The 15,232-nt window shown below is 37.9% G+C and overlaps 1 protein-coding gene across 8 annotated transcripts in view; it reads left to right on the forward strand.

Annotated features, from left to right (window-relative positions):
- Positions 1-15,232, forward strand: part of fam13a (family with sequence similarity 13 member A) — a 60,163-nt gene that overhangs the window by 42,648 nt on the left and 2,283 nt on the right. For 4 of the 8 annotated variants that reach the window (XM_048196251.1, XM_048196253.1, XM_048196252.1 and 1 more), the window contains 10 exons: positions 5,659-5,761; positions 9,076-9,141; positions 10,921-11,137; positions 11,219-11,360; positions 11,582-11,663; positions 11,902-12,107; positions 12,202-12,285; positions 12,372-12,467; positions 14,494-14,577; positions 15,034-15,230. In XM_048196251.1, coding sequence (XP_048052208.1) covers positions 5,659-5,761; positions 9,076-9,141; positions 10,921-11,137; positions 11,219-11,360; positions 11,582-11,663; positions 11,902-12,107; positions 12,202-12,285; positions 12,372-12,467; positions 14,494-14,577; positions 15,034-15,230 — 1,277 coding nt within the window. The remainder of the gene's footprint in view (positions 1-5,658; positions 5,762-9,075; positions 9,142-10,920; positions 11,138-11,218; positions 11,361-11,581; positions 11,664-11,901; positions 12,108-12,201; positions 12,286-12,371; positions 12,468-14,493; positions 14,578-15,033; positions 15,231-15,232) is intronic. The other 4 variants (XM_048196259.1, XM_048196254.1, XM_048196255.1 and 1 more) reach the window with 3 other exon arrangements.

The raw sequence follows: 15,232 nt of genomic DNA on the forward strand, positions 1-15,232 counted from the left end.
CCGAAGATGAATGAAGGTCTTACGGAATGAGATGAGGGTGAGAACTTAATGACAGAATTTTCATTTTTGGGTGAACTAACCCTTTAAAAATAAAGGTTCTTTATTGGCATCTATGGTTCTATGAAGAACCTTTAACACTCTGAGGTCTGAGGTATCGCCGGCGATACCACCGCATTTTTTTTCTTACCAGTGTGAAAGAGACTCAAAATACTCTGTCAATGTTGCACATACAATTAAGAGTTATACACCATTTTAATCTGTTGAATATCTTCTTTCATTTGTGTACACTCAGAGTAAAAACAAAATGTTGTGCTTTTTGTAAAATAAACTAACATGATGCGTGATCTCTCATCTCCCTCTGAACAAAGTCCAATCTGATAGTTCTCAGAAAATGAACTGTAACTTAGTGAATACCAATGACAAAAAAATTAGACTTATGTCTAAAGAAACGTTGAAATGTCAGGTTTTAAATCGTGCAAGTCGAAAACAAACATTCTGTGTTTATGTAATCTGTATGAAAATAGAGCCATGTCAGAAATCCGTGATTCAGCTCATTATCTGCTAATGCGGCCACGCCCACGGAGCCAGCGCTATTCAGATGCAAATTCAGTCAATACATGCATACATCGTCTCAATCGTGTATTTATTGTCTTGAAAAGTGTTTATCTGGATGTTAAAGCCATGGTTAGCGATCTCTAGAAGACATGCCGTTAGTTCCTGGTTCTTGTTCTTCTTTATATGGATTTGTGGACTAAAGGTGCACAGAGCGCCCTCCGGCTGCAAGTATGAATTGAAAACACAGTATCCAGCACTCATAGTGATGACAATAAATATAGAATAAATATTACTCCTCTGTATAGAAAATTGACAAACATATAAGAATCCATCAATATTTCCCCAAATGTGCATGCTTTTAAGCTAAAAGCCTATATGAAATGCCATAGAGGTAACATAATTGTTCAGTCACTTTGCATCACAGAAATACATTATATTTTAAAGTATATAATAGAATACCATTATTTTAAATTGAGCTGAGACATGATTACAGAGGCTTTTTTCACAGCCTACCTGACTGAAAGGCCTCATTAATATGCAAGTCATTTCAGGTCATCATTACGCAATTCTTTTGTCTTCTCAGGTTAGAATCACCCATTATTCATGATGATTCATGCCTCCACGCATACTGTGTTTCTTGACAAAAAGTGTCTTACAAAAACTAAATCAATATATTGTTTTATATGAAAGAGTAGTCAGCATAATTTTTACATAATTCTGAAGTAAAAACTCTAGTCTACAACCTCCAATACCAAGAAGTCTTATGAACACAGATTTAATATACATTTTTTGGCCTTATTTCAGTGACTTAAGTTTTTTCAATAACCACGCATAAACGTTATTCCTTCAAAAACACAAACATGTACATACATGTTCCTCACATATTATGGTAGCCTAGTTTGTGCTGAATACAGTGTAATGATACTTGTGTCATTAATGTGTTTATGAAAAACTGAAAAAAAGCACAAATGTCAGGGCATGTCAAAATTCTTTATAGTGGAAAAAGGTTTTTCAGATTCTTCACACTAAGAAAAGTGGTTCTTTTTAACAATTGTTCACTGAAAGGTTCTTTGGGGAACCCAAACTAGTTCTTCTATGACATTCCTTTTAGAACCTTCGTTTTTAAGATTGAAACTAACAAACTCCTTGAAGTGAAATGTAGTGCTTCTGCCTTTAAAATGAACGTCACTCTGTTTATTTAACTGATGCAACAACATTCATACATTTTTGAGAGTGACTCAAGCATTCAAATACTTTGAGGTTCAATGAAAGAGTTGATATAGTCACGAACATCCTCTGTTTAAATGTTTCTCTATCGACGTTCAGTCTGTAAAACGGTCTAGTCTAAATAAGATAGAAATCAAGCAATTCAGTTTTCTTTCTCTTTGTCCTTCAAAGGCATTTATTTATTTTTTAACAAGGAATATTGGTTTTTGTTAAGCCCAAACATGATTCGCTGCCATTGTGATGTCACATACATGTTGAATCAGTGTGTCACTGCATGTCATGCGTGAGATCTTACTACTTCATGCGCTCTAACAGTTAGAACATGTTGTACCCAGAAGTGACACGTACTCAATGCATTGTGGTATAAGTGCTTCCCATCTCGTTGATACTGGCAGCTGATTAGAGACTTTTTTCTTTGAACGTGTTGAAAAGCATAATCCTTTACTCATATGCAGAGCTTTACTGCAGCTTTTTTAGTTAACCACAGTGTTTAAAGCCATCTCTGACAGTTCCGTTTCTATACTGAGCATGACGTTAATGAATACATTTTTTTTTTTTTATTTGTGGTAAATACATAATTTTGTCTTAGTTTCATATTTAATGGCTTCTTTTAAGGTGCACTCCATAATTTTGTCCTTATTTAAAGTTTTATAAGTACATAAAGAAATGGGGGTCTATCATTTTGAGATCACATGACCAGTTGAATATTACTCTCTTAATCTTGGCGATTTCACTGTTTGAAATGAATGCATTATGAACATTTTATTTGAAAAAACCCTAAGACACAGAGATCTCAACTTATTTTAAATGCTTAATTTCCCCCCTAACTTTTCAACAAAGCCTTTGCTTCAGAGCTTTTGGGCCACAGTTTGAGATTCTAGATAAGATTACTGGTGTTTTGGCATCTCTGGATAAGATGAGATGCGTAGATTGAAATATTTATATCCATAATAACTCTATCTCATCAGCCATATAATCTCATTATTGTTGTCACCTCTTTAATCAGGTGATGACAAGAAGATTATCTGATGAATTGTTTACTGTTGATTGCCCTTGATTGGAGAGATTTTAGTCAATGTTTTTCTGGGACAAACATCATGTGAAGGCTGTAAATCTGTGGAAAGCCTGTTGATCTAAGTCAACTGACTTCCACCGCTCAGATCTTAAAGTCGTTTTCGTCATGGTTTAAGCAAAAGCATGTAGACGTTGTATATACATTAGGTTTACGTTCGTACTGTAAACACATTCTCGTTTTAAATAAGCAGTTAGCCTGCTCATGAACTGGTGTATATTTTTCAGTTTTGATGAGTGTGTATTTGTGCAATGAGACTCATTTCAGGTTAAATGTTTGCTTTTAGTCTCGTTCCATTGAAGTGGCAGTGTTTATCACGTTCAGGAAGTCTGGACAGTCTGTTTCCCATTCTGTTCCTTATCTACTCTGGTGGTAATAAACATCACATCTCTTGGCATGTTGGCAGAGGCATTTTACAGAGCCAAGTGCACAACTTTAAACAGCACAAAGTCCTCTTTCTAAGTTTGGATTGACACAATATCAGCAGTGTTGCAATTAAGGATCATGATGAGGCACGTAATGAAAATCACATCGCCAAAAATAGCACGTCTGCAATGGCACAAGTGCGTTCCAAATCCAGTTGCATTAGCATGAGTAAGCCATGTGTGGCGTAATAACTAAACGGGACTGTTTGTCATGCTGTCAGTAATGCAGGCCATGCACACTGGGGAAAAAAAAAAACTTGGTGTAGAACCAGTTTTAACTCGAAATTGCTAGTAAATTTCACAATCGGCAATTAACACACTGATTTCAAGGTAACACTTTACAATAAGGTTTATTAGTTAACATTAGTAACACTAATAATGAACTGCACTTATACAGCATTTTTTAATCTTTGTGAATTTTTTTTTAACATTTACTAATACATTATTAAAATCTTGTTAACATTAGTCAATGCACTGAACTAACATGAACAAACAATGAACAACTGTATTTTCAAATACAGTAACAAATGTATTGCTCATGGTTAGTTCATGTTACATAATACATTAACTAATGTTTAACTAATGAACCTTATTGGAAAGTGTTACCTAATTAAATGTGAAATTTTGTCACGATTCCTCAATTCGAGTACTCTATTTAGGCTAAGCTATTTAAAAATCTTAAAGGATTAATTCACTTCTGAATGAAAATTTCCTGATAATTTACTCACCCCCATGTCATCCAAGATGTTCATGTCTTTATTTCTTCAGTCGAAAAGAAATTAAGATGAAAACATTCCAGGATTATTCTCCATGTAGTGGATTTCAATGGCCTCCAAACGGTTGAAGGTCAAAATTACAGTTTCAGTGCAGCTTCAAAGTGCTTTAAACGATACCAGATGAGGAATAAGGGTCTTATCCAGCGAAATGATCGGTCATTTTCTAAAAAAAAAGAAAGACATGAACATCTTGGATGACATGGGGGTGAGTAAATTATCAGGTAAATTTTATTTGAAAGTGGACTAATCATAGTGTTATTGTGAATTCCCAAAGGCTGCGATTAAATTAAACAAATATATGCGCTGTTGGTTTAATAGCCGGTATGCGCTTTATTTACACGCGTGCAGGTTACATACGTAGGTGCGTCTCAGTTCGACAAATGCTGCTCCACATGTACTGTTTTTATTTACATGAGTGAATCGCGTCTCAAACTTTGTCTTTACATATGCTGTGAGTTTGGTTTGCTTATAACATTCATCTGGGAACACATTGTAAGGTAAATCATTTATAAACCTACAGCCACACAGGAGAATAGGCTACATCAATATGTTTCTAAACATGCAAGGCGATTTCAAAATAAAAGTTTAAACCCTCGATTTGAGCGTGCATGTTTTGATGTCCGCATATTCTTGTTCAAGAAATAACAGTGGCTGTAGCATTTCTATCGCAAAGTAATGGCCAAAGATTAAGTGGACATTTGAACTGAATGTCATTTGGCCAGTATTAAACAAGGATTTGATCTGCTGTAAAGTGTAACAACACAAGGCCCTTAACGCCCTCTTCAGCCATTTTTTTTTATAATACATAATGTACATAAGATGATTGTTTATATTATGTAGCCTATATTTTTACAGTGTCGTTCTATAAAACCATACTTGCTTTTGATAACTTTATTTCAACCAAATATGATTTCCTCATTGTTATTATATTTTTATTTTAAGTCCTTTTAAAGGCTTAGGCCTTTGTTTAGGTCTCTTTTTTTTTTTATTCATCAAAATAATGATTAATGACAGCCCTATTTCCAATAATCTTTGTTTTATTTGCAACTTCCTTTTCACATTGTAGTTAGGGAAAAAGTCCCCCTCTGCTCCAAAAATAGACCCCATCCCACGCCCCAGTGGCGGAAGTGTGTGTTTGTGCGAGTGACCGAGTTGCACGTTTGTCCGGATTAGATCTGTCTGCACCCCCCGCGACCCCTCCTGTGTGATTGATCATTGCCGAAACAGAGGGAAGAGTCCCGGCAATGCTAAAGTGAAATGATTGGGAAGGCATTTCTGCCTGCGTGCTCTGCGTGCTCGGCATGTTCCCTCTCTCTCTCTCTCAGCTACTGGGACACAGCTGCGCAGAGAGAAAGGGAGGGGTAGAGAGATAGAAAAGAACATAAAATTAACCACACCCACCTTCAAAGGAACATGGGTGGGGCTTGAGCAGGGCAGACAGCCAATCAGCAGGCAGGGGTTTGTCCTCCAGTGCCGCCCCCTGCCTCCTCCCAGCCTGTAAGTAGACGGGGACAGGCGCAGGCAGGGTATTGCTCAACTTAAGAAGCGCACTACCCCCACTCTGGTGTAGTTGGTGTTTATCCTTCGCTCTTTTCTCTGCTAGACGCCTGCCATGAAGATCCAGGAGGCTCTTAGTGGCGCAGAGCCGTGCGACGATGTCCCTCGACTGGACCTTTCTACTCTGACAGACGACAGCAACTGGGCAGGTTAGTGGTTTTTTTTTTTTTTATATATTTGTCTCTCTCACTTTGTTGCTGTCTGTCTCTCTGCACATGGGCGGCAGCTGCAAGTCTGCCTTGCCCACATTGTGTCCTCATGCAGTGGATCTTATTAAGTCACTTAACAGAGGAAGAAGATTACAAGCAGTCTGTTTTCCTCCTCATGCATTGCATACTGTTGCGTTTAGCCCAGATTTTGCATTGCAAAAGCGTGATAGCAATGCTTTTTTTTTTTTTTGAGTGCATGGTTGTTGTAAATACTGAGGTTTGAGCCACAGCGTCTTCAAAGCCCTGCGATGTCCCATGAGAATTTTGACTCTGATGCTTCTGGGATTTATTGAGTTTGCGCTGGATTCAGCTGCAGTTCTTGCTGTTGCATGTTTTTTTTTTTTTTTTTTTTTTTCCCACACTTCCCCTTTGGCCATAATCCTCTGTTTGTAAACAGTCGAAAGGCTGTTAATTGCATATCTGTGCTGCTTTGTTTATGTATCATATTCTTTAAGATATAATATATATTTTAAAATTAGGTTTTTATTAAATTTTTGTATTTAATTTTAATGTGTATTAATGAATATAGATTATAGCGCTTTTTTGTTATGTTCTTTAAGATGAAATGGAATATTGTTTTTTGTTTTTATTTTAATGTATGGAGTAATTTATAAATATAGATGATAGACTTACAATACAATATTAGAATTACAATATACATTTATATAAGTTTTTATTTAATTTATTTAATCTTAATGTACATTAATAAATATAGATTATAGCAATTTTTTGTTTATTCATCATATTCTTTGAGATAAAATGGAATATTGTTTTTTGTTTTAATTTTTTTTCAATTAAATTTTAATGTATAGATTAATTTATAAAAATAGATGACAGACTTTGTGTGTGTGTGTGTGTGTGTATATATATATATATATATATATATATATATATATATAAGTAATTATATGTAATATTTACTTTATTTAAATATATATATTTAATATGTATAGTGTTTTATTTATTTTTTTAATTTCATTTTAATGTATAGATTAATTTTTAAATATAGATGATAGACTTTGTGTATATATAATTGGTGTGTATATATAGTAAGTATGTGTAATATGAATATAATGTGTTTATGTATGAGTTTATTTATTTATTTAATTTAATTTAAGATTAATTTGTAAATATACCTGTAGATTATATCACTTTTTCATCAAATCCTTTGATTGATTGATAGATAGATAGATAGATAGATAGATAGATAGATAGAGCACTTTTTGTTTATTTGTTTCATTTATCTTTTTCAGCATTCATATTGTACTCTCTGTAAGGCCATGTTTTATGCAAGCAGTCCATAGAATCTAAATGAACTTCACTGATCAGATGCATCACAATAAAATGGTTTGGTGCATTTCCACAGCTGCTGCATTTCAGTCAAGTTTACGATGAACAGCATTTGTTGTCTTCAGGGTTTAAATTTGTTTGGGGTGGAGGAGGGTGAGCCTAGCAACAAGCAGACGTTTTGCTCTACAAGTGGAGGACCGTATAGTCATAGCAACTGAGAAGTGAAACAGGAGGAGGTTTAAATCCAGGAGTCTGGGAGCTGTTGCTATGTGCACGTCACGTCTGAGCCTTTAAAACTTATCATGGCTATTCACAACACTCTCCCTTCCTGTTTCCTCTCCTGTTCGTGCAGCATGTGCTAGTTGTTGACTTGTACAAACATGCGCAAACACACCCCTTTTCGCATTGACCTTGGAAATGTTGTAGTGTACGAAATCCTAGATTTCTCCGTTCAAGGCCTAGCACGGATTCACCCGAGGCGGTGAAGTGCACATATATGGAGCTGCCCTGCTGTGAGGGTTGCCATGTTGATTTACAGTTACCCTTTACTTTAATATAGTGCTTAATATTGTGGTCACAGCCTTGGCAGAATCTCTATACTGTATAATGTAGTTGTTCAACGGCACCCTCTAGTGAGAGCTTCAAATGGCTGCTTACATAATGACACGTCTCGGTTGACTGTTAGACTAAGATGGTCAAAATAAATCGCTCTGTGGTTTTGCAAGGTACAGACATTCCTGGGATTGCAACATGAGATAGTTCCTCCATGTGCTGTCTTGTGTTTAGACAGAAAAGTTTTCTTCATGTAGTTTTGGAATATATATTGTAAAATGCGCTATACTTAAATAGAATTTGGAATTTAAATGATTTTAAGGCCTTTTCATCTTATACACAGATCCTTACAATTAAGTTTGCAGATAAAATTGCAGATAACATGATGAAAAAGACTAGTTTTGAAACAGTATTTATTGTGAAAAGCATTTTAAATTAAATAAACTTACTAGTTTTGGGGTGCATATTTCCTAGTTTTATTCTGCAAATCCTAGCTATTTAGTTTATGCTAAATGGAGCAAATGAATTAGAAAAACATGATGAAAAAGATCATTTCGGAATATTTATTATTTTTTTGAAACGCGCTATACAGATCAGTAATTTGAATGGTTTTGTGTTCTTTACCTAGTTATATTCTACAAATCCTTGCAATCATGTTTGTTATGCCAAGTGGAACTACTTGATCACAGATAACATGATAATCAGATCAGTTTTAGGACAAAATTTATTGTGAAAAGCGCTTTAAAATAAATAAATTCAATTGTTTTTTAGGCAGTCAATATCCAGTTGTGCATTATTACCTATTTATGTGCCACAAATCCTAGCAATTTAACTATTTTGAGTAGTTCACAGTGCATTTGTTATGCTGAGTGGAACAACTTAATCACAGATAACATGATGAAAAGAGTCAGTTTTATGTGTGGTAAAAACACTATACAAATATAACAAAACAGATCTAATGCTTTGTGCATTCTGCTGTACATAGTTATATTCAGTATAATCATAGCAATTATGCTAAGTGGAATAAAATCACAGATGAAAAGGGTAAATGATTATACAAGCTAAAAGTGTTTTGTATCTCTGGAAGCATATGGTTGCTGGAAAGGAACTCACGCGACTGTAAATATACAGTGGCAATAAAAACAAGCTATTGCTCCAGCTCATGGGAGTGGTCAAATGAGTGTTCAGGACTGTATGTAACATCGAGCTGCCAGACCTTTGTCCCACTGAGGCCAGTGCCAAAGCACATTGCGGTGACCCACTGCAGTGCCAAGAGGCAGCTGTTTGCCAGCTGTGATGTCTACAGTCTTATCTATCACTCCCTGCTTTTCTGCCCGTCTTGCTCTCTCGAGTAAAACAGCATTTCCTTGGGTCGTTTTCACAGTTTTCTTCTCTTTCCTTTTGTCTTTCAGATTCTCATTTCTTTAGCGCACCTTTCCTTGATTTCAAAAGCCTTTTAAAATCAAGTCACAATGAGGGTAAGGGCTGAGATCTGCTTTTGTTAACAACTTGACATCCCTTAGCCCCGTCTCTCACCAGTGACCTTTAAAAGCTGCATGGAAAACCAATAAAACACCTCAAACTGGCATGTACCAAGCTAGCATCTAACAACCTGCAGCCTTTGAGGACAGGCACAATAATATGTGCTTTTATTTATGTTCGCAATAGCCTACTGAGAGACTTTGTGAGTCTTTCAGTGAAAGGCCATCTTGCAGCAAATGCTTGGATGTATTATGCCGGCTCAACAAAATGGCTCCAAAATGTGCTGCCATGAGGGAGAGGTCCACCTGACCCATTAGCTCCTCAAGCATGACTGTTAAGCACATGACACAAAAAGTGCACAGAACCTGTGGGAATGTAAGCTCTAACAGATTGGCTGCACAGCATTTTGAATGGCATATTGAGCTGAGTGTTTGAGTGAGTGTGCATGTTTTGAAATTATGTTTGCTAAGGCACGCATCACCGCTATTACTGCTAATATTGTGAATATTAAACATTGATAATGATAGCAATAGCAGTGAGCCAAAAAAACTCTGAACTCTTTTGAAACCACATAGCAACTCCTAACCAACCACCTACAACACATTAACAGCTGTATAGCAAGTTAGCAACATGTTAAAAAAATCACTTAGCAAATGAAAGCAAACTGGCAACAACTCACATTACCTAAACAACTGCATAGAAATGTGCTAAAAACCACTCAGGACACTTTAGCAACCAAAGACATTACCTTAACAACCGCAAAGAAAACACTTAGAACATTTTAGCATTTCATGCTAAAAACACTTTAGCAATCACATAGTTGCTAAACAACCTGGCAAAGACTCACATTACCATAGAAACTGCAAAGCAATGTACCCCCCCCCCCCCAAAAAAAAAAAAAAAAAAAATGTAAACACCTTTGAAACTACATAGCAACACCCTAGAAACCAACCACAACCAATCAGCAACTGCATAGCAACATGTGAAAACCAATTAGAACACCTTAGCCCCATAAACTATTGATGAGTATTTTAATGTTCTTTTAGAATTCAGTAAGAACATCAATAAAAAAAGTTACAGTACCAAACGTGGGCACAAACACATTGTTTTATTGTTTGTCCTAATGAATGTTGAATGAATCTTGTGCAAACACTGAGGGTTTTACCTTCACTTCAATGCTGTAAATATGCTGATATCAACTTTATAACAAAAGATAAGATCGAGTTTGATCCATCATGCACACCAGTTCCACAGGTCACATTGCAGTCAGCGTTTATCGCAACATTCTTCTTGCTGCATCATTAAATTGCTCTTCTGACCTTACTTTACGGTCACAGCATCTGCATAGTAAATAAGCAAAACATTCCCGTATCACAGCATGTGCTCACTGTGTTTGATTAATAATCTTTAGTTAATGATAGTCTTCAGAACACTTTGTCACACTTACTAGTCTACAATATTAAATACACAATACATGTGTGGTTTTTCAAAGGTGATAGTGTACTTCTGTTTCTCAAAGTTAAAAACAACTGAGCTGAGCAGCACACATTTTAGTGCTTTTGACCCGAAATAGCAACAAGGTCAATAGAGTATCAGCTTAGTTAAAATTTAATGTGTACTCAAACATTTGTTAGATTGTTGTTATAAGTCACAGCCAACTTTGTGGATGTCCTGTTGCCACTTGTTCCCCGTTTGGCTATTTACTAAGTGACTTGTGAATTCTAGGCATGCTACTTTGTCATTGTCCCTCAATTTTAATGCTTATGTGTTGACAGAACCAGTGCCAGCCTACTCGTCGTGGCAAAGGGAGAGTATGGACCGCGAGGAAGCTCGTCTGTCTCCCCACGCCGGTGGCAAGCTTATTCGCCAGCTCTTGGAGGAGGATAGTGACCCAATGGTCTCGCCACGTTTCTATGCTTATGGAGACGGTCAGCAGTATCTGGACGACACAGAGGTTCCTCCATCACCACCCAATGCCCACTCCTTTGTCAGGTAAAACAAAACCCTTGTGAGGTATGGAAGATGAAATACTATGTATTTCAGAGGGTGAAATGAATGATGTTCTTCATACAGTAGGCGAAGAAGTTCATCGTTAGGCTCCTGCGACGACGACCGGGAAGAGTTGACCTCTGCTCAGCTTTCAAAGCGGATCCACGTACTCAAGAAGAAGATCCGGAGGTTCGAGGAGAAGTTCGAGGATGAGCGCAAATACAGGGTGAGCCTTAGAGATGTCTAAACAGTAAAACGTTATATCTGATTGGATGAGTCATTTTTAAATCTGTTGGAACAACTAAAAATCCTACACTGATCAACCAATCCCATTATAATCAATGAAGCAGTCATTCTCAAAGTACCATTTTTATGATCTAATTGACCAGTGCAAAATGTATTTAGCTCTATTTGCTACAAACATTGAGTCTAGTGTTTTCTCGACAGCCTTCACACGGCGACAAAGCTGCCAATCCAGAGGTTCTGCGCTGGATGAATGAACTGGCCAAGATGCGCAAAGACTTGAAAGGTATGAATGCCTCTGCAAGTGAAAACAATTACTGTTATGAAAGTGGTTTGTATCATGTAAGCCATGTTAATCCAATCTTCATGATGTTTTGTTCAAACAAAATGTTTCGGGTATAATTTCTCACTAACCTTTGTGGGTTGGGCCTAACAGGAAAACAACATCTGATCTAATCTGCTCTGCTCATGGCTTGCAAAGTTCTTATAAACAAGTGGCTCCATGTTCTGGCTTTACATCACAGATCACAAGTTGCTAAAGTCAGAAGAGGATTTGACGCCCATCCCCCGCCAGCGTAGCAACACGCTTCCCAAGAGCTTTGGGTCTCAGCTGGAGAAGAAAGCTCCTGAGACCAAAGCCCCCAAACCCCCTGTGGAGAGCACACTGGATGCAGTCATGAACAAACTGCAGGAGAAACGCAAGGAGGCTGGCCGACCTGAAGACATTAAGGTGCGATTTTAAGGGTGTCTTTTTCCACTTTTGACCTTTTTTATTGTAAACAACTGCACAAATCTTTAAAATTTCATTCTCTGTTCTTCATTAGGACATGACCCGTGAGCAGATTGGAGCAGAAAAAGTGGCCCTTCAGAAAGCTCTTCTATATTATGAGAACATCCATGGGAGACCGGTGAGTATACAGTTTTTCAAAAGTTACTTATTATCTACATAGGCTGAGGTTGATTTTAATGTCTGTCTTCTTGTCACTCATTCTAGATCACCAAGAATGAGAGGCAGGTCATGAAGCCTTTATACGACCGGTACAGACTCGTCAAACAGATCCTCTGCAGAGCTTCCGCCATTCCAGTCATTGTAAGTTCTGTTTTTCCACCGTTTTTCTTTTCTTCTTAACCATGTTTCACTTTTCCCTTCCTATTGCATGCTTCTGTCCCAACTCTGTTTCTCCATTTACTGGAGAAATCTCTCATCTAGGAGTTCATGTACAGCAGGAGTGTCCAATCCTGCTCTTGGAGGGCCAGTGTCCTTCAGAGTTTAGCTCCAATCCTGGCTGTTGCAACTTCATTATTTTGCCTATGAGATACCTCACTAAGGCCCTGTTTACACCTGGTATTATGACTCATTTTGTTTGATCGGATCACAAGTGGACGACGCTAAGTACAGGTGTAAACAGGGTGTAAAATTTTGAGCTTGTCCACTTTCGACCACTTCCAGAGGTAGCCGAAAATGCATTAGACAGGATTGCTTTCGTAGTGTAGACGCTCATGAGGTCGAATGTGTTCGAACAACCACAAAACAACGCCTACTCGCCACCTACTGACCTTACGCATAAACATAAATGAGAAGCGCATTAGCCAGATAGGATTTAAACTTAAACTTAGTTGGCTAAAGACCCAATTTTGGTTTGAAGACAAATGTACCAAGCACAATGTTCTCTTGCCATTCCTTATTTCTTACAAGCACTTGTCGCTTTCGGCTGGTCTTGCGGCTATCAGAGCAGAAACGAAAGCTGCTGCTCTTCGTATGTTTTTCCGTAGTCTCCGGGCGCATTCATATGTAAGTTGCACGAGCTTGTTTTGTCCATTAGATCGAAAGATCTGAGCCCATACATTTACCCGCCCATAGACCCTCCCTTCAAAGAAAACAGGACAGAAGTGGTTGAAAGTGGACAATGGAAGTGTAAATGGAAATGTGTCTCCATCGTCAACTTTTGATCTGATCGGCCAAAACGCATATTAATAGTAATGCCAGGTGTAAACAGGGCCTATAGCCAAATTACCAGTATGCCATGGAGCAAGATGGCTGACTAAGCAAGAGTACATTAATCAAATTAAACTTGTTATTTGACCTAATATTTGTGAATACTGTATATATTTATGGTTAGAGTATGGTTAGCTTAGCAAAATGCTAACATTTGAAGTGTATTTAAACCATTACGAGTCGAGTGTCCCGCATTGGGCGCCATATATGAGCTGTCCAAAGTTGCTGCCTATGTAGACTGTTCCAAATCGGCTCATGACAGTTCGTTTGCTGACCATGTAGGCATTTGGCAGCGAGGCAGCTCATTAGGTTTTTGAAATAAAGCTAATACTTATCCGGGCCATGCTAGCAGAAATGCTTAAGCTACTGTTGTTGTATTAAAGGATAGCTAGCTGCTATTTCTACTTTATTCTTGATCTAAACGGTATGGATAAATCTCCACGGTATTAGTAGAGGAAATAGCATTAGCAGTAGCACAATATAAGCATTTAGCTGCAGTATTGATGCAATGGCAGTGCTGGGGCTTTTTAGCGCCTATAAGCCCGTCTTTAACAAGAGCTCAAGAGTAGCTCACTGAGGTCACATCCTGTAGCTGGATATTTGCAACAGTATTCCTTATAATTCCTAAGTCTCTTACACACATACTCTAAAAACATTAAACCACAACCTTGGGCATATTCCCACACCACAGGAAGCGTTTTTTCCCCACTTAATACAGTATGATATGCGTGTGAAATGCACCCTAAGTGCATGCCAATATTACATTGGTATGTTCTGAAAACATCTGGCCTATGTAGCACAAAATGGATATTACTATTATATAATACTCTAAAGCCTGATTATACATGTTTGAATTGAATTGTCTTTTAGCTTTAGCTTCTCCATTTTTGAGTCAAAGATATGGTTATCTAGTTACATTTTCTGTTAGCATCAGTTAAACCGTGGGTTCCCAATTTGGTGAATATGCCCTAAGACAATTTCTTGAAGAGCCATCTTCAGATTTCAAGGTTTATTTAATGTGAATCTTATAGTCCATTAGTGGAGTTAGTTCCTGCCCTGAAGTGGGCTTATGTGAAGGTAGTTTACCGGGTTGTAATGTCACTATTAACACCCACCACAGGGCTCGCCTTCCAGCAAGCGCAGAGGCCCCCTGCTGCAGCCCATTATCGAGGGTGTACCAGCCCTGTTCTTCAGCGACACAAAGGTGAAGAGCTGTTACTGCTCAATCAACCAGTGATTCGGCTGACCCACCTCCTCCCCCCCCCCACTAGTTTCCTCATTAACCTAATCATGAATCAGTAACTGCATGGGCACATACTTGGGAGTGCTGTGAGATTCAACTCCTGCTGATTCCATTGCCGTTTGATCATCCCTGTTGGGTTTTGGCACCAGGGATGTGAAAACTTGAATTGGTGACTCAAATGTAAGGCAGTGCATTAAATACTCCACTGAAATGAAAATTATTTATTGCACTGTTAAAGCACTGATGCTTTTCATTTGTACTAACACTTGTCACTACACAGGCTTGATGCACAATGATTCCTAAATGATTCCCATTTAGATTTGCCTTCCAAATCAATGTTTCAGGCTTCATACTGCTTAGTCATGGTAGCGTAAACCCTCAGAGTTGATCTAACCAGCGCCATCTGCTCTTTTCCAGGAGGAGGAGGATGGCTCGGACGACGACAGTGACACCAGGACACAGTTCACGGTCACGGTTAAGCCAGAGCTGAGCATGTTGGGACTTCTTGACCAGCTGGATGAGGACACAGATGGTTTCATCTCACCTGTTGATGAACTATCACCCTCCAAGAACACCATGGACATGAGATTGTCCAATTTGCATGCTGCTACCATGT

Source organism: Megalobrama amblycephala, linkage group LG7, assembly GCF_018812025.1.
Source record: "Megalobrama amblycephala isolate DHTTF-2021 linkage group LG7, ASM1881202v1, whole genome shotgun sequence".
In the NCBI taxonomy this organism is placed as follows: Eukaryota; Metazoa; Chordata; class Actinopteri; order Cypriniformes; family Xenocyprididae; genus Megalobrama; species Megalobrama amblycephala.